Here is a 21,449-nt window from a genome sequence, read left to right as displayed (position 1 = left end):
TTGTACATCTGAGTTATCGAATACCCCTCAAGGCCTCTGAATGCTGATGACTATGCTGGAGGTAGAATGTTCAACCGAGTCGAAGGCGGCAATGTTCATCAGTTCCCTGCCTCGGTTGGGGGAAAGTTTACCCCAGATTTACCCCGCACACGCACATCCCAGTTCCCCTCCGCATCCCACCAGCAGGGTCCAAGCAGGGATTCACCGAAGCGAATTCATGATGCTATATTGGAAGTATATGCTTTTCATGGATCCATTGGGTTCAGAGTGTATCCGTCTCTTGGTACATAAGGCAGACGGACCGGTGCGAGCCCGAAGTTAACAACGGTGGCGAGCCATGGATACTTCCTCAACGTTACCATCGTTCTCACTTGCATATACAGATATGCTTGCTACAGTACCGCTATAGACTATATCAACTGCAACATGAAGTCTTAGATCATGTTACTTACAAGATGTTTATGCTCCAATTATAGAGTAAGCCTGGCTTCGGCATTTTCGACCCCGCAATCTGGGGTCATCCGGGGAGCTATTTGGCGGCTTATTCCTTAGCCTGCAGAAGCGAGGTTCAGTATCATTTATCCTCTTCACGAGGCGTTAAAGGGTCTTGTTCGTCTGCCGAATCGCTTTGCCGCGCAACTGAGGGGCTACCGTGGTCCTTATAGAAAGGTATAAAGCAGTCTCCTCTTCGCCCCTGATCCAGTATGAGCTACCGCTTAACTCATAATCAATTTCAAGATGCTTACGCGTCTCTGCATTATTGCAACGCTTCTTGTCTCTCATTGTGTAGCTGTTCCCACTTCTCCAGCTACAAGAGACACAAATGGGGAAGGACTGCTAGTCCAAACCTCCAGCGGCCCTATACAAGGCTTCTTCAACCAGACAGCCCCTGATGTTCGACAATGGCTGGGTGTCCCATTTGCAGAGCCACCAGTTGGTGACCTCCGCTTTAGCAGCCCCGTGAAGAAACAGCCTAATGGTACAGTCAATGCCTTTGCATTGCCCTCATCATGTATCCAACAGACAAGCAACAGCTCCACGATATACACCACCTATGAAACGGGATTTCTCATCAGCGGAGGAGACTCAGAGGATTGCCTGTACCTATCAATTTGGGCACCTCGTATTGAGAACATTCAATCCCAGCAGCGTCCACTACCAGTGCTGCTTTACATTCCCGGAGGTGGGTTCACATCTGGTGGGGAAGCGTCGCTGTACAAAATCCCCGACAAATGGGTGCAACGGACTCAGTCTCACATCGTGGTCATCATGAAGTAAATCACAACCCCATCAATCAATCCCATGCTCATAGTTTAACACCCTGCCAGCTATCGCGTCAACGTCTTCGGCTTCCCGAACGCCGAAGGGCTATCCGAGCAGAACGTCGGCTTACTCGACCAAAGAATGGCGTAAGTCCACCTCTCCAAGCAAATCAAAATACAAGCCCCAAGCTAACCACCATACCCGCAGAGTCGAATGGGTCGCAGCCAACATTGCCAATTTCGGCGGTGATCCCGCACGGATCGCCTTATGGGGTCAATCCGCCGGAGCAGCAAGCGTAACAGCCTACTCCTACGGATATCCAGGAGACCCCATTGTCGCCGCTCTCATAGCAGACTCCGGTGCTCCAAACATAGTTGACAACGAAGACTACGCACACACCAACTTCACATTCCTGGCGAGCCTTGTAGGCTGCGACGGGCTCTCATCCACAGAAGAACTCAGCTGCATGCGAAACGTGTCTGCTCGGAAACTGCAAACCGCTCTCTCAACATACTCCGGCTTGCAATCCATCTCTTTCACACCAGCCGTCGACAACAAGACCTTTTTCGCAAACTGGACCGAGCGTGCTATTACAGGAAAGGTCGCAAAGATCGTAAGCAACTCCCCTATCCTCAGCAAGTATTACCAGCTAACCTATCATTCTTTCCCTTGATTAGCCCCTGATAACAGGAAGCAATACCAACGAAGGCGCCGGCTTCGTATCATTCACCCCGGCGGGGCCCAGCAAGTCCACACTCTTCGAAATAACTGAATCAATCATCGCCTGTCCCATCGCAGAGGAAGTCAAAAACCGCAATTTAGCAAATCTCACGACCTACCGGTACCAATACGCAGGCAACTTCACCAACATCTCACCCCTGCCTTGGTTCGGAGCGTATCATAGCGCCGAGCTCCCTATTCTCTTCGGTACGCATTATGAGTATGGTGGTCCCTCTACGCAGTATGAGTGGGACGTGAGTTACGCTATGCAAGCGCTGTGGCTTTCGTTTGTGGAGGACCCGGCGCGGGGCCCGGTGCGGCTTGCTGTTGGGAATGTGCCGGCGAATCCGACTAATGAGAGTTACTTTGCCTGGCCTGCTTTTGAGCAGGGGTCGGATGATTTGTTGGTTTTTGCGGAGGGGGGCAAGGTGATGCAGTTGGTTGGGGCGGGGAGGATTGATGATTATTGCTGAGCTGCCAATATATATCCCAAAATTGAACATATCAAAGCAATCACAAAAAAAGGGGGTTTGTGAATAATGGGTATATGATGCAATATAACTGATGAAACGATAGATAATAATGCTTCCATAAAGGGATATATTGGGGGGCGTATAATAGTGCGGCTATGCGCACGAATGCTCCATGGGAATGCTCTACTCCACCTCTAGATGCTGGGACCTGGGAGTCGCCTCTCTAGTCCTGCGAGCAGGAACAGGGGAGTAATCCCCCGTGTATCTGGGGCTTCTTTTCACGCTGCGAGGAGCAGATCTAGGAGCATCAGGATCCGCCGCAAGACGGTACTCCTCTTCCACAACATGATCTTCGACATCCGGATATAACTCCTCCTCGTACACATCCTCATCCTTTCGAGGCAAAGGTCTGGGTTGAACCCTGGAACGAGGCTCCATACGCGAACTAGGTCCGCCTTCATATCTGCGCCCGGTAGAGGGACTTGGGGCATGCATATCGTCATCTATAAAGTCGTCTTCTGCATAATGCTGAGACTCGACCATGACTGCCCGTTTCCGACCAGCGGAGTATCGTCCAGCTGCGACTCGGCCGCCCGAGGTGCCGGCGTATTGAGACTGTCGCTGAGGGGTGCGGGCTGGCACACTGCGTCGAGGGTTTCGCTCAACGGGGACGTGATCGGACTCGTAACCACTGAAACCGTCATATACGGCAGGTTCTCGTGTAGGTCCGGACTCGTAGCCATCGTATCGGACTCCTTCCATGTGGGCCAATTTGCGATCGTCGGCACGCCGGGCTTTGACTAGGTATCGGTCGAATTCTTCGATGGTGTCGTTCACTGTGCGGAAGTGCTCTGCAGTGAGCACTACCGGGAGGTCATTACCCGGGGTCTTTTCTCGCTGGTCGAAGAAGGCGAGGCAGGATGCTATTTGTACAGCGTTGCGGATTTGGCGACCATTCCATGGACCACGTCTGTGGACTCTGTAGGTTTTCTCGTACTCCGATCGGACAAATTCAATGATCTCTTTGTCCATGACATGGATATGTCCGTTGCCGATCGTTGTTCCCTTGGGTACCTTGTCTGCTCGAGGGAGCCGGGCCAGGTTACTACAGAGGATGGAAATGGTATCTTCACTGCTTAGATGAGGATAGTAGAGGCTTAGATGTACTCGTGAGCGGAATGCTTCGTCGAGTGCCCCGACTCGGTTTGTGGTTAGGAAGAGAATGCCGCTGTAGTATTCAAGCACTCTGAGAAATACTATATGAAGTCAGTAAGGTCCAATCATTGGTAAGTATACGGGCGTACCTGAAACTAAGGCGTTCCTCTCAACATCTGTTCGATCTCTCTGTGTGAGAAAGACATCTGCTTCATCCAGTAGCAGAATACAGTCCCATAGATGGGCATATCGAAAGATGTCTTTGAGTGATCTCTCCACGGCGTCTGCTGTTATTCCTAGGTCGCCGCAAGTGATGGGAAAGAGAGGTTTCTCAAATTCTAATGCCACTGCCTCTGCGGTCGCAGTTTTACCCACCCCAGGCGCTCCGTGCAGGAGGATAACCAGGCCTCGTCCCTTTCCCCGGATCATATCTGGCGTATACAATATGGTATCACGAGAGCGTTCATGGTGGATCTTGGTGAAGTGAGAAGAAACAGTCGATCGGATGATCCTCCGATGTCCAGGCTTTATCTGGACATGGTCCAGGGTAATCCTCTCTTCAGATACCCGACGCAAGTCAAAGCCGCGAACATCCAAGCGCGTGAACCTCCTCTCACGTAAGACGTATCCAAGGACCCTCCGAGGAAGAAGGGCCAGATCTTCATCGGACCATGTTGGTTTTAAAAATGTGTCGTTGTTATCAATGTATGGGTTCTGCTTCATGTAGGCTTGTGCTTCCTTTGCATATGTAAAATCTTCTCGGACGAGCAAGTTTTCATTCTTCTCGATGAAATGGGGCGAAGCTTTTCTCCATAGCCGATAAGAGACATTTTCATCCACAACCGTAGCCCATGAATCATGGAAAGTCTCCTCGTAACGTTTAGTGTCGGCGGGGTATGTCTCAGTAACGTATCGCGAGGCTTCCTTCACATCTATAATGACCTCACTTTCTATGTGTTCAGCTTCAGCGAGCTCCATGCTCTCCTTGAAGATACCTGTTGAGAGATTCCATCCAGAATAGTATTGATGTCTGTTCTCCGGTTTCACGAGCTCCTTGAATAGCTTTCCACGTTCGACCTGCATCTTAAGGATCGTCGCATGATCAGGATGGTAACGCAGAGGGTAGCATGGCAAGGCAGTAATATCTTGCTCGCCAGCAAAATGGGGGACTTCTAGGGACTGCCAAATCACTTTCAACTGCTCTCCATCATAGTCGAAACAATAGATGCTCCACCTCGCTAGTGAATTTGGGACAAACCAGCCACCTGGGTCCGTTTGCCACATGTGGTCTTCGGGCCGGAGTGAGGCCAGGCGAAAGACATTCTGGATAGCAGACTGGTGACGTGCTTTTGAACTGGTGGCCACAGATGGAACAAAAACAAGATCACCCGGGCGGAAAAGAAAAGGCAACTCGTCATATCTGACCTTGTTCGGAGTGTTCTTGGTGACATGTTCAAACCTCTTCCAAAGAGGTAGAATCTTCTCTTCCACAAAGTTGACATAGCATCGCAATTCGTCCCGGATAGCAGAGTATGAAGTCATTTGCGGACCATCCGATTCATTGCCTTCTGAGGGATTAGGTCTTGCCTGTGATTCCTCTAGCTCAGACTCTAATTGCTCCAGCTGCTGTTTTATTTCACCATGGAAGTAGGCGAGAGCGTGAAACGGACGGCAGAATACACAATCGGATTTTGGGGGAACCATGCTGCTTTCGTTCCACTCTCCGAGTTCAGAAAGCCGACGAAGTATCTCTGGAGAGCGGATCCTCACACGTTGGAGTTGCAAGGTCTCAGCAACTCCTTCCGTCGGCGGTGCCACCTCAATAGTCTCAGTCCATGGTGATGGATTCGCAGCGCGCCTTTTCTTTTCCCGTTCCAGGTCCTTCCACCAGTCGGAAGTACTGATCAGGGCTTCTATCGTATAATCTGCATCGTCGTCCACTGACCGGTTCATGAAGGATGGGTAATCATAGTATCTCACGCCCACGTTGATTTTCCGCTCGTTGAAAGCAGATCCATTGAGCCAGGTATCATCATCGGCTTTGCTCTCATCGTCTGTCGTGTCGCTGTCACTGTCGTCTTCCTCATTGTCCTCCTCGTTGGTATCGTCATTTTCATCATTATCGCCGTCATCATCCGTCTCCTCACGGTGAGAGCTTCTCTCTTCAATATCTTCCTGGATAGTCTGAGTACTAGCCTCCTGCTTTTCTGTCACAACCTCAGGTATTTGCGCCTCTCCAAACCCATCTATGGCGTCCTCCTCTGACGCCGGCACACGCTCCGAAGGCGCTGACTGATTTACGACCTCCATCGCACGCAGATGTGCCCTGAGCCTGGTGACCTCCTCTAGCCGACAAAGTTCTCCGAAATGCTTTCACCCACTCCATCGCTCGCAGTGATTTATAAGTTTGTTATCAGGCATCTTCAGTACCTCGTATCGACGCCAAAGGGGCGGGGGAAGCCGCTGCCTCAGCGCGGCTGCAGAAATCGAGGAGAGTGATAGGACGGATGAGGTGGATTAGCGAGCTCAATGCGACCAGTCACCAGACGCGGGATCTATACTAGTGCTCACGAAGGATTCGTCAGGGGCCAAGCCGTCATAGCACCTCCTTCACGAACGCATTAACCACATGGTTCAATTGCGCTGATTGTTAAGCGCCCACACCTGTCATGCATCGATTGGGTGAGCATAGAAAATACGACCACTAGGGCTTATGAAACTCGTATCTAAAAGCAAACATAGTCAGAAGGCTTGATAGCAGCATGACTCGGGCAGAGGGCTAGAGCACGGAGGACAGACTCACATACGCCCCAACCCATTTCTACATATTATTCATCAGGGATCCGCAGGATTATGGAGGTCTTCATCCGGATGCATAACATCGCCCGATATGACACACTTCTTCCATGGTCGCCGGAAACCAAAGTCGCTCCCAGCGGACAAGACGGGGACGGAAAAGAGTCGGGCGTGGATTGAGGAGCGGGGGCGTGACTTCCACCCCGCCTTCGCGGTAGAGAGCGAATTCGATGAGCAACAAGAGAAGTACATCCCCGCCGAGCTGGCGACAATCAGGTGCGACTATCCAGAATGATACATGTGCATGCAGATGCTCAACGTATGCATGTTCTAATGCATCACTAGAGATCTTGAAACACTTCTAAAGCATCATGATGCCATCGCGCCCCCGGAGGAGCCAAGATTCTATGACTACACATGGCAGATGGTTCTGAGGACACTAGACGAAGCAAAGGATGTGGCATCAGCTCGCAAAGACTATACATCTGCTGCTGTCCAGGGCCTTGGCATGTTGTCGCCATTGAAAGATGCCATTCCTGACGAATATGGACTGAGTGTTGTTAAGGGGGTGTTGGGACTAGTATTTGAGGTAACATCTTGTTGTGTCTCGGTATATGGGTGACAGACTGCGTTCGCTGACATTATTTTCTTAGACTGCAAAGAGAGGAGTAGAAAACCGCGCCAAAATCTTGGAGGCCTTCGAGACGGTGCCCGAGACTGTTCTGACAATCCAGACGGCCTATAACTACTTGAACCCCACAGCGGATGACGAGGAATTGTGTAGGGAGTTCTGTAGAACCCTTGTTAGGACCTTGCCAGGATTGCTTGATGTCTTATTAAAGAGGCAGCCATGTGGGTTCACATATTGTCCCTTCGACATGGTCTTTAGCTCACGGACCTGATTCCAGGGTACCGAAAGGTCACAGAGTCCCTCACCCTGAGGATCCGAGAGACCCTCACGGTCGACCAGGTGCTCTCAGACTGGAACCGTTATCTCGTAACCATTCGAGAGCGACTGGAACGCATGAAAGTCAAGATCACTGCTGCTACGGCCTACCACAGCAGCGAATCGCACCGTTTGGGCTTGGAAGCAAATACCAACATCCAGACCCTTCACACTGAGCTTCAAGGAGCCCGCAGCGATATCAAAGACCTGGTAACCGAAGTGAAGAAGCAGGTTGGAGCTGAGTATCGAGAGGTCTTTGCCTTTCATAAAGAGCAATCCGGTGCACAGGCTATGACAGAGCTACTATATGAGTTTAAGGCTCTATGTAAGGAGTCTCGGGAGCAGTATGAGGTCCAACAGGGTCAAATCTTCCTCTTGCAACGCGGTAAGATCACTCTACGCGCATCATCCTTTGATGACACTAACTATCTCTGACTAGCCTACTCGGATCTGGCACATGAAAACGAAGCTCTTCAGTCATCCCTCTCGCTTAGCAGCACAAACTCTCGAGACTCGACGTCTACAACAGTCACCCCAATCGAACTACTCGGGATCTTGGGCGTCTCACCACATACCGCAGCCCATGACCTTGAGATCGTTCTCCAAGAAGGCAGTAGATTTAAATCCTCATACTTCGGACGTGTGCGATGGCTTGCCAAAACCGATGAGTTCACTGAATGGCTTCGGGCCCCACAATCATCCCTCCTTCTAGTAGACGGCCGTATGGATACCAATCCAGCAATAATGGTCACTCCAATGTCAATATTCGTTTCAACATTCATATACAGCCTGATTAGCAGTCCCGACTGTCTACCTCTATTCTTCTTCGCATCACTACACGACGGTCAAGAAGAAGATCCTGAACTCGGCGGCCCGACAGGGATGATGCGAAGTCTCATCACCCAGCTCCTCTTCAGCGACAAGCTTGCCACGCCAAGCCTACAGTTTCTAGGCAGAGGGTTTCTCAACGCCTGTGAGAGCAACAACATCAAAGCGCTCTGTGAGCTATTCCGACGACTCGTTCTGCAGGTTCCTCCAAATATACAAGTCATCTGCATCCTGGACGGGACAGCCGCATATGAGAATGAGCAAATAACAGGTGAAGAAATTGACTATGTAGCGGCTCTTTCCCAGCGACTCGTCGAGGATTTGGTGGACGCAGATTCCGTCAGGTTGAAGGTGCTTTTTACATTCGCAAATCAAAGTCTGCAGATCTCGGATAGGGTGAATATGTATCCTGATGTCTGGCGGTATGCTTCGCTGGCGGCCGGACATGTGGATCATCTGTCCCGGCTGGATTTTAGACAAGAATGGATGGAGTGAATCTTACTGGGAAGAATAATTCGTGTTGCAGTGGAAGCAGATACTTGTAGCGTTCTGAACAGTTTTACCCAAGTTTGTTCTGGGGTCTGCCTTCATCTTCGGCTGTAAAGCATGGCGCTTGGAATTCCCGAGCGAGTTACCAAGAAACTATCCCTGTAGACTTTACTGAATTCTTGCGGCCCGAGCCTTAAAGTGGGCAATACCCATTCTTCACACTCACAGCCTGGGCATTCCTGTTCGTGGCATGTGGGCTAAGCTTATATGGAACTGGCTTATTGTGGCTTGATGTGTTTATGGTGATGCTACGTCATATACAAAATGTATGTGACAGGTTTTCCTGTGCTTGGGGACAGTGATCGTCGATTACTAAAGACATCGTTGTGTGGACGTAACACTCGATGACGCAACTCTGGAGCTTGTCATGGAAATCTTTCCCCAATGGTGGACTTGTGAAGAAGCCAATGTCAATCGTTGTCAGATCGGGGAATTGAGCTGATCGGAATGTCTGATCTGCGTGAAGCATGGGCAGAATGATGACAATACTACCTTGCTGGAGAGTATAGGTCGCAATATGGTTTCATAAGGGAGTAGAGAAGATTGATCTGTTAGAAAATGGGAGAATCGGTTAGTCCTGGGAATACGTCGAATCAGAATCCCAACCAATGACTATGCTTTGTTCAAGCCCATTGGCGCCTGTGGGGATGACTTGCATTCCTCGGAGACTCCAAAGCGGAGAATATGTGTGAATCAGAATACAGATTCATCGCCGAGTGGCTGTCAGCTTACCGCGAGAGGAGGATTACTCTCATCCCTTCGGGAAGAGCTCTCAGCATTGCCTCGAATTTGCAAGGGTAGCACTGCGCGAACCCAGTGCAAGTGAATCGGCATGTTGGTGGTGGCACATAGATTGCGCGAGGTAAGCTGACTTCATCTCGTGTAGGAACGGGTGTTGTAGAACAAAGAGACCCTGGAGCCAGTCCCTGCAGGGAATTCGGGCCACGCGGTGTCCTCGAGTTGGCCGCTGTGTTCTCTTGCGATGTTTGCGTTCCCTCCCATGCGCATAGCTTAGTCATATATAGGGGGTCCAACAAATCGTCGGTCGTCCGTTTGTTTCTTCCTGGATCCTTGCCAGTGTAGCCCCTTGAACGATGGCAACCCGGAGTATGAGGGAGAGAGAATCGGTCCCGAAGCCAATCGGGGGCCTCCGATTGGGAGATCCTTAGAATGCCGTTGGTCACGGGGGGCGCTAACAGCGGGTGTCGTGATGTTTGCTGGTAAATCCGACAAGAATGAATGGCAGCACTGATTCCATCCGTCCTGGTTGGATGACTGCTGATGACCATGGTTACGAACAGTGTGATCCATCTTTCTGTGACGACTCATTTGTGCTTTGGGTCAGTACCACAGCTAGTCCACTGAATTTGAGGTACGGGATCCACCCATTTGGGCATTATTGTTCATGATGGCCTGTGCTGTCTCGGATGGTTTCTTTTGTTTCCCATTCACTGGGCAGCATCGGCAAGCTCCGGGGTAAGGCAGCAAAACGGACAGGTCAACTTTTACCTCCCCCTGGGGAATGCAGACCTGCAGGCTGCAGTCAGCGCGGCGCAAGTGAATGAATGAATGAGTGGAACGGGGAGAGCGAGTGGATGAATGGGGGAAGAGGGGAGATGATGTTGCCTGGATGGGGCCTGGCAGGGTCACCTGGACGCGGCCATCTTTTGCCTCAACGACTATTAAGCCCTGCAGGTTGAAGATCTCCGGCGTGTCTTCGCTCCTGCCCTTGCAGCTGATCCCTCCCCCAGTTCCGCCCACCAACCAACGCCCTCTTCAAATACAACAGAATCTCCCCTGACTCGCTTCTTCGCTGGCCTGCCCTCTTCTTACCAGCCATTTATCGCGATCGATTACTTAGGTTACCTCCTGGAGGATCCCTTTTCCTCCCACCCCCCCCTGCGTTTGGCGGGCGACCCTGCCCCTCAATTCACCGCCAGACGCAACACTGACAGCATCTACCGGGCAGTGCTGTTGGTACTGACCTCAACATTCTCTCACATGCTAACCTTCTGCCTCGTTGTTCCTTTGATCATGTAGCTGAGTTGGGGCCTTACTTACTTTTCAGCTAGACTGCGGCCTTGGCATCTCTCACCATGGAAAGTCTCCCCAAAGGCTTGCTGACCACGGCAACAAAGGTATCAACGGAGCTGGATGGCGTGGGTCCGGTGAATATTGGGGATGTCGTGCAGCTTTGGAAAGGTGGGTTTGTCCTGCGCCTTCCCCTGTCGCGAATGCAACGTGGCTCATAGCGCAATAGTCTACAGTGCCAATCCATCAGCGCATGATGACGACGTGGGATACAGGCTGGAGAACTTTTTCTGGAGGATATGGGGAAGTCGTTGTCTGAACCATACTCTCTTGGGAACTACGCTGGCCAGTCTGTTCCTACGTATTTCCGAGCCCAACCCGTTTAGTTTGGTGCAGTTGAGCAAGGTGAGGGTCATCGCGAGGGTTATCGCGGCCTACGTTGGCAGCGATGGGAACATGTGCTAACTTTGACAGGCGACCAAAGCAGCTCAAGCAGCTCAGTCATCCAAGGGGAATCATGAAGGGGGCTCCGGGAGGCCGGCTGGTAACAACGGGAAGGCACCACTTCACCCCATACTCAAGAAGCCCAGAAACGGAAGTTCCAGCGGAGAAACACATAAGACGACTCGTCTGCTGCTAACGGACATTGACGGTCAGAGTACCACTCGCAAACCATCAAACCCCCCTACACCGGTTCCTCCATCAGTGCCTACAATGGGAGACACTGCGCCCCGACAGACGCAAAAAAAAGCGGTTTTCGTGGCTAGCAAGGCAAAAAGTAGCAAGCGTCGGCCTGTGATAATGCGGCGCAAGTCCTCACAGCAGTCGTCTGGTACCAGTTCTACCCGTGCCCATAGTCCACCACCAGACTCACCGCAGCTGACTCTGGAATATACCCCAACCCCACCAATTCAGGAACTTGGCAGTGCGTCAAAGACTACCATTGGTGCATGTGAATTGGATGGAACGGAGCTTTTGTCAAGAAGCCATAGCGACTTTCGTCCAGACCTTGCCGTCTCCCCAAGAGACACGAAGACCGAGCTTCCCGGTAAAGGCCTTTTTGCCAAAGACATACCCGAGAAGGGTTCGGTCCAGGGCGAAAAAGCACAAGTTGAAAGACCCCCAGAACTCCCAGAGCTGTTTTTATCTGATTTAAGAGAGCTTCTCGACACGGGTCGGCCAGAAGAGGCACATGTTAAGCCGCCACCTCCACGTCGCAGAGCATTTTATGCAGTCGAACCTTCCCTACCTGAACCCAACTTTTTTTCGGCTACTGGATGTCGCCGCTATGATGCGCGATATCTGTCGGCGGAGAACTACGAGCAACCATCTAGCATGAAGCTTGTTGACAAGAACTTCCGAAAGCGATTTTCGGATCGAGTACGCCAGGAACAAGTCCTGGTTTCTTCTCTAGGAACGCCGGGGCCAGAAGCTGAACCCAAGACGACACCACCCAAACCAGTACGGGCTGAATCAAGCAGCACTGTCACTAATGCCACACCATCCCCATCCCGGTTCGGGGACTCACACGGAAAGGCGTCCACGGCTCCAAGCTCTGCTGTTCCTTTCCGGCGGCTTTCAAACCATGATGATTCGTTTGCAACTGACAGTCAGGGCAGTACGGACGAGGAAGTGTCTCCAGTGTTGACCAACCTTTCGATGCCACGCAGACAAAGCCAGCTTAGTGTGATGATCGAGCGGAGTAGACAGCATGGGGGAGAAGAGGATCAGCAAGAGACCGAAGAGGTCATTGAAGAAATTAGAGAGCAGTAGAATAAGAGAAAAACGAGTACTGACAGCTCAGCCTGAGCAGAAAGAAAGATGCAATATGCGATACAAGGCCATCTTTTGATATTTCAAGACATTACTCATGCGTCGACGCATGCACTCAGTGCTTAATACAGAATACAATAATTATCCAGCAGTCCTCCTACTAATCTCATGACCCATCTGTTCCTCTTCCTCCCTTTCCCTACCTCATCCCACACCCAATCCCACCACCGATTTCCCCCAACAAACCATATCCAAACCAGGGCCCACCTAAACCCCCTCCTTCTCCTCCACGCCATCAACCCCAAATACCCCCCTCTGCCCCCTCCACCACCTCATCCCCTTCCACAACGCCGTCCCCACCCACAGCACCAAATCCACCAAATCCACCCAAACCGCACGCCTCATCCTCGTCACCTTACTACTATCCTCATAATCCCCAATATACAACTTCCCAAAGATGCCAAACAGCGTCAACCAAAACACGCACAACACCGCCTCCCACACAAACAGCGGCAGATTCCACCTCTCCCGCATCGCCAACGGCGTCCGCGTCTTCAACACCCAATGCATCATAACCAGGTAGAATAGCGCCGTCCCGCACCCCATCATCCCCGTCACGATGGCGTATACCCAGCGTGCATCTGCCGACTCGGACTTTTCGTGTGCGTGGTGGATGTCGATCCCGTAGAGGATGATGGTGGTTAGACCGAAGACGGCTTGCAGGATGTGTAGGAAGAGCTCCGTGTAGTGCTTTAGACGGGGGCGACGGGGGATGTTGGAGGCGGGTGGTGGTGGGTAGTCGAGGTTGATTCCGTTGGGGTCTTGATTGTTGTTGGATTTTTTGGATTTGGAGAAGATGCGTCGGATGAGGCGGAAGGCGAGGAGGTACATTTTTATATGACTGGTCGTGGTTGTTTAGTGGGGAGGGAGAGATGTGTATGCGTGTTGTATGTGTGTTGTATGTGTGTTGTATGTGTGTTGTATGTGTGTTGTATGTGTGTTGTATGTGTACGTGATATGTGTCGAGATGGGAGACTATTGCGCCAGCGCAAGATAATATCACGGTCAATCACAATAAGTATTCAAAGGAATAGTGTGTAGTATGTATGTAGTAGGAAAATGATCAATCAAAGAGAGAAGAAGAGAAATGGCAATAGTGGATAGTAGTAGTAGTAGTAGTAAGTAGTGATCATTCACGTCGAAGCAATAGACACTGTCTAAACAAAGGAGATTCTCAAAGAAAGAAGAATAGAGAGATGAAGAATAAAGAAAGAATGCTTTCTTCTGCTGCTAGGTTTCCATACCATCATCCCTTCTGCACTCTCTTTATATAACCATTAATCCAATACCAAGACATCCAGAACATCTATTTTTATCATCTTCGTCAACAACATCAACATCTTCAGCAGAACCCTAATCCATCCAATTACATATTCGCAAGCGTAGTTTGTATCGCTGGGCTGAAACTGCCATGCCCGTCGGCGGTAACTGTATACTTACTTTTAGAAATGAGGAACTGATCGACTTGACTGCTGTGTAGGGCGCGCGCCAGTTCATGCAATCATGGTTTCAGGGCTGCGGAGGGACGGTAAATACGTTGATCATGGGGGAAGTGGTGCGTATGGTTGGTGGGCGAAGCGCCGTGCCCTTCTTGGAGTTTAGAAGCTTGAGACGGGGTTGGTCGGCAGGGAGGTTTGGGGTTACGCTTGGCGGCTAGTGGAACGATCAATCTTCAACAGAGCAGAACATGGATTCCTTTCTTTCTTTCTTTCTGTCTTTCTCTCTCATCCCGTCTCTCGTCGTGGGATCTGATCTACATTAGCGCTACGGACTAAAATAGTATCACCAATTTGTCCCATCCCATCCATCCATCCATCCATGTTCTCTCTGCATGCATAATACCGAGACCTCGAACACACCTGATTCTCATCTGTCCGTCCGTCCCATCCGCCTCTCATCCAATCATATTCTCCAATATGCATTGATGCTGCTCAACAATTCCAACCTGAACCTGAAATATTCATGTGTGACGCTGACGTGACATTCATCGACCGGAGCGGGGATTCATTCATGCAAGTAATGGGCAATAAAAAAAGAAGGCTAACACAATCATGCAATGGAAAAGAAATAAAAGAAAAAATTAATAATTGTGGAAGAAAGTAGGCATGCATTAAATCGAAAACAGTCAAAGAGAAAACCGAAAGGAAGAGTGTGCAACGGCCTATCACCGCTCGCTAGCTCGATAGCCGTTGCTCCATTGTCAGGGCGGTCTTGTCCCGCCGTCCGCTGCACTCTTAGCGCCCGACCCGGCTGCTGCGGCTGGCTTGGGCGGATGTCCTGGTGGTAGTGCATTTTTGACTGTACCTGGAGGCGCTGGAGGTGGGGTTGGGATCCTCTCGTCCTCGTACTCGTTGCCTAAGTACTCGTCATCATGCACCCCTGGTCCTCCTCCGGTTGAAGAATGATCCACGGACGCTCGGTCGTATCCTTGGTCATAGGCTGCGTGCTGAGCCGCTGCGTGCTTGCTGGCGTTCTTAGTCGCTTTCTTGCCCTTACGGCCCTTCATCTTGGCCTTCTCGAGCAACCGCTTCTTCTCCGCCAATCGTTTCCTTTCCTTGCGGTCCTTGATCTCGTACTGGCGAATGAGAGCCTCGGGCGGGTGCCCAAAGATGCTCTCGTACTCGCAGAACTCGCAGATCCAGATGTCCTCGATGCTGGGCGGGTGGTGAAGGTTGGCATACTGCTGCTGGATCTTGCGTTGGCGCGCGGCCAGAGCGTAGAGGCTACCTGGAGACCGCTTCTTCTTTCTCCCTGTGGTTGCAGGCTCAGTCCCCGCAGTCTGTAGTTGCGGCGGTTGCGAGTGCTGTGACTGTTGAGACGCCCCTGAAGAGTTGGCTTGCGAAGCGGCATTTGGGATCGTCTGGGTGCCTTGTGAATATCCCCGCTGGCTCTGGACAGCTGCAGTGAGAGCACTGGGTGAACGATGCTGTGCGGGGTACGGGTTCTGTGCCTGCAGAGCCATTCCCTTCGACGAGTCCGACTCGCATGTGAAGGTAAACTGAGTCTTGGTCGGCGTAGGCGTTTGTCGTTCGAGCATGCTGACATGACCGGGTCCAGGAGGTGGGGAGAATGCTGAAGCGGCGGCATTTGCAATAGCGGCGGAGATTATGCCCTGGTCTGGCTTCGGGGCGGAGTCACCTAAACGTGCGTAAGCGAAGCCCGAACACTCGGTCAGACACACAACAGAAACATACCTGCTGGTCCCGGGGACGACAACAGGCCATCGCGCCGCGTAGGGGTCCGAGGCCAACTGATGGGAGAATGAAGCGATAAGGAGTTCCTCCCCGTGCTACCACGCTGCGGCTGGCGGCCAAGGCGACCTCGTCCCGCACCGGACATGCCGCTGGAGATGGGAGACGCGGGGCTGCCCGTGCCATAGAAGGTACTCACATGGCTGCCTTCGCCAGCAGTGGAAGGGGACTGAAAAGACGTCGCGAGGCCCATGCTGGAGAACTCTGGAGAGAGGGTGGAGTGGTGACTGCTGAGATTGCCTGGTGTAGGAATTTTGCGCTTCTTCTTGTTGTTGGTGTTCTCAAACGCATCGTACCCATCAGGACCCGCCGAGGAGGACTTCACTAGAGGCCCTTCACTGTTGCTGGGCAGCGTCTGAGGAGGGGCACTGGAGGCGGCAGAGGGGGACAATGACGACCCGCGGAAACCAGCACTTCGACGCACAACTACGGGCCCATCCTCATCACCGCTCTCCAGCTCCACCCCATTCTCATACGGCAAATGGTCACGCTCAGGGCTTTGGTCGCGACCGTCGCTCTGCTGCACATATACTTTGGTGTCATTTACTATGTCTGCGCTGTCCACAGAGGTTCCGTAGAACAGCTGAGTGGCAGGAGGGGCCGGTGGGAAGAGGATCGAGTCGGCCGCTTCAGAGGACAGGCGAGAGCGGAGGGTACGCTTGGGCAGAGGGCGGATGAGCCTATCCGGGTAGACAGGGGACGGTGTATCTGGGGCCGAATTAAACATCCCATCTGCAGGTGAGCAGTATCAGCAACTGAGCAGCCAGCAGAACCCTGATTTCTAGATCCGCCCAGGAATTCGCGGATCCATCATCGGGGGACAACCCGTCAATTGTACGCACCAACAAGGCCAGACGCTACTTCCCCGGAGGAACAGACATCCTTGGTGAAAGACATACTGAGCGTAGCAGTCATGATGGCAGTTTCTCGGCTCTCTCTCTCAACCTCCACAACCACAGCCGAATGGCGGTTTGCCTCCTTGTAACCCAACCCGGTAAGTTCCCCGGATGGTTGCCTTTGCTTTAATTTAGAGACAACTCTTCCCTCCAATTATTTTGGTTATGATTCCTCGATGGCCAACCTATCCCCAACACGATACTCTATAGCCAGTTCCGTCTGGTCGGCGTGGATACGGAGGGAAGAGGAGGGGGGGTGGAGGAGCAATACGGAGATGACCCTTGACCGCACTGGATTGGCACCCACAAGTCAGTTGTCATGTTCCCAACGCTGGCACCCGGAACCACACAGAGTTTGGAGGGAGACCAGCCACGAGGGCATCCAAGGTCCCCGCCTGTCTCAAACAGCCAAAGTTGAACTCGTAGGATCCCCGGGACAGAGCAAGGGACTTACGTAGAAGACCATGCACCGATATCGCCCACACAGACTTTTTGACGACTCAACCCGAGGTGTCGGCAAGGAAGGACCGACAATCGAAACCAGTTCAACCCCGGACCACGCAAAAGAGGGACAGGGGAAAAGGGCAGAAACGGGTGTAAAGATAGACGGGCAGCGATAGCCGATCCCGGGGAATTAAACAAGTAAACTAGCAATCAGAAGAGGGGAAGGCAACAGGGGACGAAGATGGCGGAGGGGTGGGAATCGAATGGCTCGTGGATAATAATTAGATGAATAAGTCACTCCCCATAACTAATCCGCTTTCCTTTCTGGGCCGAGCGGATACCTACGGCTGCCTAAGGCTGCAATGTGGTGCCGCTAGTCCCGTTTAGGTCAGAGTGCGCCCCAAAGCCTCAACTATCTACTCCGGAATCGAGTCACTCTCTCTCCTCCTCCGATCGTGGTTCATACACGACGCGGTGCGCGGGCTATCTCTTTCGGGGGGATACCGCGCATGTTCAGCTCTCCTCATACGATGCGGAATATTGTCCTCCCAAATGTGTCTAGCCTGTCCTGCAGTGTCGCATCCTTTATTCCTTCCCTGCAAGGACCTGAGTTCTCCTAACTAAGCTATGTATAATCTGGTCGGCTTGTCCAGGTACACTGCAAATGTTGACCATACGGAGGCTCCGACATGCCTTGCGTCCCTCGTTCCATTAGTCTATCCCATGCCTCTCTTAATATCCGCTTGTCGGTGACTACACGTGCTTTCGCCCGTGGCACTCATCATATCCTCAGCCAGCTCTTGTTCGAAGAAGCCACAATATACCCAGATTTTCTTGCCATATGGCGCCAACTGTGTGAACCGACCCCATAACAGCTCATGGTGAGCTGTATCTTGACCCGTACACCCGAACACACGGCGTAGTCTGGTAGGCTCTGTATGATCGCGGAAGTAGTGGGGTGATACAAAGAGATCGCTATCGCTGATCTGGATCAACCAGAATCTTTTTCTAACCAACACGAAGATGAAGGATGATGTAGGAGCCATGGTGGACTCACGAGTCTGCCACAGTGTGTGTTAGTCAGCAAGGTCTCAAATTTCCGACCTTGTCCCAGTAATGTCCGTGGCGATGGGTACCAGCAGTCGCTTGGGCCATCGTCAGTCGAGATGGGACAACGATTCAAGTAGGATGAAAGAGAGATATAGATTGAGACGAAAGAGGACGATCCCAGATTACTGGCCACAAAGCAACGCTGAGAGGTGAGCGGGGTTTGGGGGACAGTATTGGCATGAATGTCATCATCGCATTCCGCTCGGCTTTATCACCGATCGACATTATTGGCGGAGGAGAAGGGAGAGGACGGCTTCACTAGAGTACACGTTAGCGAGAAATGGGTCACCCCATAAATATCGATCAATAAGTCGTGCGAGAAGAGTGAAAGTCGATGAGAACAGCGCGCGCGCGCAGAGACAGAGAGGGGAGAAAGAGAGAGAGAAATAGAGCGGGGAAACGGCCAATGCGCGTTGACCGCAAAGGCGCGCAGCTCAAAACCCGTTCCGGCGGCCGGCCGTCACTCACGCTCTCATTCTGGGTCCGTTTCCCTCTTTCTCGCTCCTCCTCTTCCTTTTTCTCCTCCCCACCAACCCTTTTCCTGCAATTTCACAGACTATGTAGTCCTCGGTCTTCGTTCAAGCTCGCAGGCGCAGTTCTTGGATGTCTTTTCCCCTTTGGTTCCAATTGGCATTCCTCTGTCCTTGACTTGCCGGCTTTTTTCCCTCTGCTGCATCTCTTGTCATCCTTAACCACTTGTCTGAGGCGTGGTCGACTCCCTCAGCTCTCCACCCGTGTGCGACAGCTCGCTCACGCGCAGGCTTCTTCTCCTTGACGTTGTCCACTCTCTTTCTGAACCCCTATCCTATTTTCCCTCCCATCCCTCCATACCTTACGACCGTTTTATTGTCAGAGTTCGGTCGCTCTGCCCTCTCCCCCGCTAATAACCTCCGTCCATTATGACGCCTCGTCGTTCCTCTCGTGCACGCAACCAGCCCTCTCCAGCTATTCTTCAGCATACAAACTCCTCCAGCTCCTCCAATTCCATGGCTCGCGAAAGAAGCACCCGGTCGAATCATAAAATCTCCTCCCCTCAGCGCTCCTCCACCAATCGGTCCCAGTCGATCGACGATGCCGACACAGGCTCGAAAAGTGACTTTCGAGAAACACGCCAGCGACAGCGTGCTCGGGGGGAGGAGGATAATGATCACCATATGAGACTTGAGGATGGTGACGACGATGACGGGGAGGAAGAGGACGAAGAGGAAGAGATTACCCGGTGTCTCTGTGGACAACAGGAGTACCCGGGTCTGCCTCCTTCTCGACGTGACCTAAGTCGGCGCAATGGTTTGCGTGCCGGTATCAAAGATGAGGCATTCAATCTTACCGCAGACGCATCAGACTTGTTGCCAGACGAGATCGGGAGCATGTTCATCCAATGTGATTCGTGCAAAGTCTGGCAGCATGGTGGCTGTGTGGGGATCATGGACGAGGCTATGAGCCCCGATGAGTACTTTTGTGAAGAGTGTCGCAAGGACCTCCATAAAATCATTAGCGAAACAAACGGGTAAGCTGATGCCTTTTCTCTCTCCTCGATCCTTGTTGCGTCTGTTCTTGCTGCCAGAGTTAAATTTTTAAGCTGGTCGCTTGTGTTGTCGTCTCTGGTTATTTGCTATTTCTCAGCATGTGGCATATTCGCTTACGATCTCGCAGATCATACTCGTCCCAGTACCTTCCTGTCGCTCCTCCCCCTTCTACTGCTCCCTCGTCGCGAGAATCGTCGCGGGAAACATCCAGACGAGCCAAGGAACCAAAACCACGACACAATGATCCTACCAATCCTAAGAGACGGTCAACGATGAACAGCCGTGATGCCGCTTATGACGAAGAAGAACAGCTGCGGCGGGCCATCGAAGAGAGCAAAGAGGATAATAAACCAGCTGGTGATGATATTGCGGCCCGGAGGCCCAAGAGAAGTCGCAGTGACAGTGAAGCGTACGTTGAACATTGCTCGTTGAATGTCGCACTGGTGATCACGCTAACATGACAACAGACAAAAACAAGCGACTAAGCGACAGCGCACGAGCTCTCCCTCGCCGGGTGCCGTTTCGAAAAGTAACCCTGCTTCACAGCCTGTCTCGGAGGATGAGTCGAAGAAACCTGCCACCAATGGCGTCCGGCGGCAGAGAGCCGCTTCACGCAGCCAGCGTGATAAGGAAACCAAAGAACCTGAAGAACCCGAAGCGGAGCAGCCAGAGGCTCCACCTCGTAGGAAAAGCCGTTCGGAGCGACAGAAGGGTGATGGTGAGTGGTGCTGCTCATCGTCAATATCATATTATTAGGCTAACTGTCAAAGACGCCGAGTCCGACCATGAAGCAGGATCCCCAACCAAACCTAATGCGAGCGAACCCGAACCGAAGCAGCCCAGTCCGGAGGAAACGCCTGCCCCTGCTCAAGAAGCTGCACCTTCGCGTCCGTCCACTCGCAAATCCGGCCGCCCGCCTGCACGCCGTGGCGGTCGCATCGGACGGAATCAATATACTCGCGATCGTGACACCAACGGCACCGACTCAACAACACGGTCGCCGCGGCGTGGACAGTCGCATGATCTAGGAGGAGACTCGCCACGGGTGGGTGTCAACGGGACACACATCAACAGCAGTGAATCGGGCAAGCCCAGCCGGCCCCGCTACGTGAACCAACGAACTACCATGAACGAGATGAAGCGACGGGTGACGGCGATCTTGGAGTTCATTTCACGCATGCAGGTGGAGATGGCCGTCGCAGGGGAGAGCACCACCCCGCCGGGTAATGATGACCGGCCGAACGGGATCACCCGACTTCTGAGCGAGAATCAACTCCTCTCCAGTGCTATTGAGAGCGCCGGCCTGGAAGGCGGTTCAATGGCGCAACCCGCTGCAGAGAAGGATTTCAAGGACCTCAGCAGCGTGGAGATGATGGATGTGTTGACTCGTCATCTCTTGAAGTGGCAGCAGGAGTATGGCAAGTTTGGGGAACGGTGACGGAGCTACAGGCAGATCCGTTTCTCTTTTGGCAACTGCTGGCTCGGAGTTTTTGCTACGCACGATACCCGGTTCGTCTCTTCTGAAAGTGTGGACATGTATATTATGGCTTCTGGAGCATCTTGAGGACAGTGGCGTTACGAGTCTTATGGAAGTACCCTGCTCATCTAGTCGATTTGCTTGGTTGAGG

General features: G+C 52.2%; 8 protein-coding genes across 8 annotated transcripts; 4 read left to right on the top strand and 4 right to left on the bottom strand.

Moving 5' to 3' along the window:
* Positions 1-441: 441 nt before the first annotated feature.
* On the top strand, positions 442-2,456 carry AKAW2_11759A (uncharacterized protein; the record flags this gene model as incomplete). The annotated part of the gene is made up of 6 exons (XM_041684278.1): positions 442-477; positions 553-669; positions 739-1,274; positions 1,329-1,409; positions 1,471-1,876; positions 1,941-2,456. 6 exons carry the CDS (start codon positions 442-444, stop codon positions 2,454-2,456), a joined length of 1,692 nt encoding a protein of 563 aa, XP_041538479.1.
* Positions 2,457-2,639: 183 nt separating this feature from the next.
* Positions 2,640-5,921, bottom strand: AKAW2_11758S (uncharacterized protein; the record flags this gene model as incomplete). Its single annotated transcript, XM_041684277.1, has 2 exons — positions 2,640-3,712; positions 3,761-5,921. 2 exons carry the CDS (start codon positions 5,919-5,921, stop codon positions 2,640-2,642), a joined length of 3,234 nt encoding a protein of 1,077 aa, XP_041538478.1.
* A 580-nt stretch (positions 5,922-6,501) lies between these two features.
* Positions 6,502-8,676, top strand: AKAW2_11757A (uncharacterized protein; the record flags this gene model as incomplete). The annotated part of the gene is made up of 5 exons (XM_041684276.1): positions 6,502-6,683; positions 6,753-6,996; positions 7,061-7,259; positions 7,316-7,738; positions 7,793-8,676. 5 exons carry the CDS (start codon positions 6,502-6,504, stop codon positions 8,674-8,676), a joined length of 1,932 nt encoding a protein of 643 aa, XP_041538477.1.
* Positions 8,677-10,826: 2,150 nt separating this feature from the next.
* Positions 10,827-12,534, top strand: AKAW2_11756A (GATA-like domain-containing protein; the record flags this gene model as incomplete). Its single annotated transcript, XM_041684275.1, has 3 exons — positions 10,827-10,932; positions 10,991-11,166; positions 11,236-12,534. 3 exons carry the CDS (start codon positions 10,827-10,829, stop codon positions 12,532-12,534), a joined length of 1,581 nt encoding a protein of 526 aa, XP_041538476.1.
* A 267-nt stretch (positions 12,535-12,801) lies between these two features.
* Positions 12,802-13,425, bottom strand: AKAW2_11755S (uncharacterized protein; the record flags this gene model as incomplete). The annotated part of the gene is made up of 1 exon (XM_041684274.1): positions 12,802-13,425. One exon carries the CDS (start codon positions 13,423-13,425, stop codon positions 12,802-12,804), a length of 624 nt encoding a protein of 207 aa, XP_041538475.1.
* A 1,369-nt stretch (positions 13,426-14,794) lies between these two features.
* On the bottom strand, positions 14,795-16,760 carry AKAW2_11754S (uncharacterized protein; the record flags this gene model as incomplete). Its single annotated transcript, XM_041684273.1, has 3 exons — positions 14,795-15,732; positions 15,789-16,577; positions 16,688-16,760. 3 exons carry the CDS (start codon positions 16,758-16,760, stop codon positions 14,795-14,797), a joined length of 1,800 nt encoding a protein of 599 aa, XP_041538474.1.
* Positions 16,761-17,901: 1,141 nt separating this feature from the next.
* AKAW2_11753S (uncharacterized protein) lies at positions 17,902-18,231 on the bottom strand (the record flags this gene model as incomplete). The annotated part of the gene is made up of 1 exon (XM_041684272.1): positions 17,902-18,231. The coding sequence occupies one exon, from the start codon at positions 18,229-18,231 to the stop codon at positions 17,902-17,904; it is 330 nt and encodes a 109-aa protein (XP_041538473.1).
* A 963-nt stretch (positions 18,232-19,194) lies between these two features.
* AKAW2_11752A (putative transcriptional regulator (Cti6)) lies at positions 19,195-21,259 on the top strand (the record flags this gene model as incomplete). Its single annotated transcript, XM_041684271.1, has 4 exons — positions 19,195-19,802; positions 19,949-20,230; positions 20,289-20,539; positions 20,592-21,259. 4 exons carry the CDS (start codon positions 19,195-19,197, stop codon positions 21,257-21,259), a joined length of 1,809 nt encoding a protein of 602 aa, XP_041538472.1.
* Positions 21,260-21,449: the final 190 nt, after the last annotated feature.

Source organism: Aspergillus luchuensis, chromosome 1, assembly GCF_016861625.1.
Source record: "Aspergillus luchuensis IFO 4308 DNA, chromosome 1, nearly complete sequence".
NCBI classification, from domain to species: Eukaryota; Fungi; Ascomycota; class Eurotiomycetes; order Eurotiales; family Aspergillaceae; genus Aspergillus; species Aspergillus luchuensis.
This window is presented reverse-complemented; position numbering and strand designations above follow the sequence as displayed.